Source organism: Sorghum bicolor, chromosome 3, assembly GCF_000003195.3.
Source record: "Sorghum bicolor cultivar BTx623 chromosome 3, Sorghum_bicolor_NCBIv3, whole genome shotgun sequence".
Taxonomy (NCBI): domain Eukaryota; kingdom Viridiplantae; phylum Streptophyta; class Magnoliopsida; order Poales; family Poaceae; genus Sorghum; species Sorghum bicolor.
In genome coordinates this window covers 13,197,189-13,199,971 of record NC_012872.2, presented here as the reverse complement: position 1 = coordinate 13,199,971, position 2,783 = coordinate 13,197,189, and the positions used below count along the sequence as shown (strand labels likewise).

At 39.2% G+C, this 2,783-nt stretch overlaps 1 protein-coding gene across 1 annotated transcript; it reads right to left on the bottom strand.

The window, feature by feature from the left end:
• LOC8078136 (agamous-like MADS-box protein AGL80) lies at positions 901-1,629 on the bottom strand. The gene has a single exon (XM_021456127.1). It carries the CDS (start codon positions 1,627-1,629, stop codon positions 901-903), a length of 729 nt encoding a protein of 242 aa, XP_021311802.1.

Sequence of the window (2,783 nt, the reverse complement as noted above, 5' to 3'; positions counted from 1 at the left end):
CAACAGCTCGTTTGATTTCAACTTTAATAGGTTAATGCACGAGAAACATTTACATCAATTAAAAGATATAGCTAACTTAAGAAATATTTTTCTAGCAGTTAGCTTGATTTTCTAAGTAGTTTTCCCCCTAATATCTATGGTGGTCAATTTATAAATTTCTAGAAGATTTTGGTTATTTTTTTGTATGTGACGGGTGATTTTAAAATGAGTGGACTTTTCAATTGTTTTTGCCCTTTGTTTAAAATGGGAATTTTCGGGCATAGAGAGACAATGCAGATTATTTTTTTATCAGTCAACTAGTGTACTTTGTTTTTGATAGTCTAAAACCATTTTTATGTAAATTTATTGTGACGATCCACCTAGTACCTAATTCAGAATTTCTGCTATATTAGAAAATTTCAAAATGTAACACAAGGTTATCATTCAGTAGAACATCATCCCTTGAAGTGCCAATATTTTGCACTTGGATTAGGAAAAAATTGCCACTATTTTCATATTATCTCAGTAATAATGAAGAACAACCTGCAATTGCAAAATCCTGCATTCTCTATTAGCGGATATTCATCTAATCAAACTCCCAGTCCTCATCGTAACAAGTATCTTAGGCCCCACCATCAAGTAATTGAAATGATTATCTCACATTTCATATGGATTATGCTTGAGATCTATTACATGGATTCATGTTATGGTAGACACACAGAAATGCTAACCAATGACATAAAGGATAACTTAAACTTCTCTACTTTTCTAGAGCACAATAGCAGGAGATGCACATAAAGCAATTCTAAAATAGGACTAGCACTAGACATAGACCAGCGTACATGGAGTGCTTGCATCCATGGCTGCTACAGGAGCGACGATGCCTGATTCCATGGGAGGGCAAGGGTCCCTTTCCCATGTCTATGGGAACCTTGAGAAATAATCCATATTGTAAGGGTGCATCATGTCAACCCCACCACTGCTACTAGCGAAGGCACCGGAGACAATGGTGCCAAGCTCGCCTCCATTGGTGGTGAGGCTAGCAACCCAATCCTGTTGTTGTTGGGGTGGCACGCGTCCCACTACCGCCATCTCATTAAATGTGCAGGGTGCTAGTGGCTGGTTTGGCGATGACCGTAGCTGTAGTGGTAGATGGGCCTCTAGTGCTACTCCTTGAAGTTGTCGTATACGTTCTTTGATTTTCTTAATCTTCTCTTCTACCATCTCGCCAAGGCTGGTGCGTTCCTTCTCAGTGGTGTTGATGAGACCGGGGCGGCGTCCATCAATGCTCTCATAGAGAAGGAATGAGATCTCATGTGTGTAGTTCTCACGTTCCAACCTACTTATCTGGTGTTGGAGCTTGGGGATGCGGGTGCTAAGAAGTTCCTCCTGGTTCTGCATCTTCTTGAATCTTTTGCCAAGATCTGGCATGTCGATGAATTTTTTGAAGATATCTTTGGCCTCTGAGTCATTAGGCCAAGCCAATGGCTTAGCCTGATCCTCGCTGTACAACACGACACCCACCTTGGTGCCGCAGAGTGTGGCTAGCTCATCGACCTTCTTCTTAATGCTATCGCGGCGCCTCCTAAACGTCGCACGACGCTTGGAGGCTTTGGTGATCCATTGGAGATTCACCTTCTTGCGAACCATGATCCTAGCGTTCTAGGGTGTCAAACAAGAAAGCAAGCCCACAAATTTGGTATCCCTACCCCTTATTCAAAGATTATACATCTTTAAACTCACATCCATATATAATTGGTAGAGTTAAAAGTCAGCCTAACATCTACCACAACATTTTTCTAGAAAACAAAACAAGAAGACAAAGCGTTGCTTTGCTTATGAGAGGTTAGACGATAGAGGGGGGCAAGAATATGTTTATATAGATCCCAAGACTCTAGCCTAGATGAAATATAGGTGAATAGTTATTATTATAAACATGATATTATGGAAAGCATTTACTTCTATCTAATTAGATCCCAAGGCTCTAGCTTGAGATGAAATATAGGTGGATAGTTATTATTATAAACATGATATTATGGCAAGTATTTACTTCTGGCTTAATTAGATCCATAATTAGGACTACATGATAGTAGTCAAATGCGTTACTACCTTCTACCAAGGCCACCTGCCTAGAACCTTCGTCTTGAGCAGGTAGGTTATGCAGAAGTCATGTGAGACATTGCATTTAGTAACTACCATCAAACCATTCGACTACAAATTGTACTCCATAAATGCATGCTAAAGAATCAATTGGGAGAAAAGATATATCGGAGTTTAAATTGTGAGATTGCACAAGAAAATGCCTCACTATACGCACAAGATATGTCTCCACTTAACATGTATCTCATTATATATGTGTTTTTTAGGTAATGGATATAACATTCTGTGAAACCATGCACTCATGACTCCACTAGTCACTAGAAAAGGGTGCTATGATCCAATATATAAGCATATATGAGGATAATGTGCAATTTTGGTGACATCCACATGTCTTACTGTGTCATGTGCTTTGCCTAGTTTTGTGCATACGTGTTTCAAAACTGCAATACAGGACGTGTGATTTGCGAATAAAATCAACAGAATGCCTTTAATTTTGACACAACAAAAATGCAAAAGGTTGCTAATTACGGTCATTAACGTCAACATCCCTCGTGTTTCCTTTTGCAACACCAAACCTTTATCCTCCTCCCCTTATTAGAGAATGAGCAACCAAGAGTGGAAGAGGAGATAGGAGTGCCACCCTAAAATTTCTATTTTTTGTGAGTAGAAAACACTAAATAATATAAACAAATTGAGGAATTTCC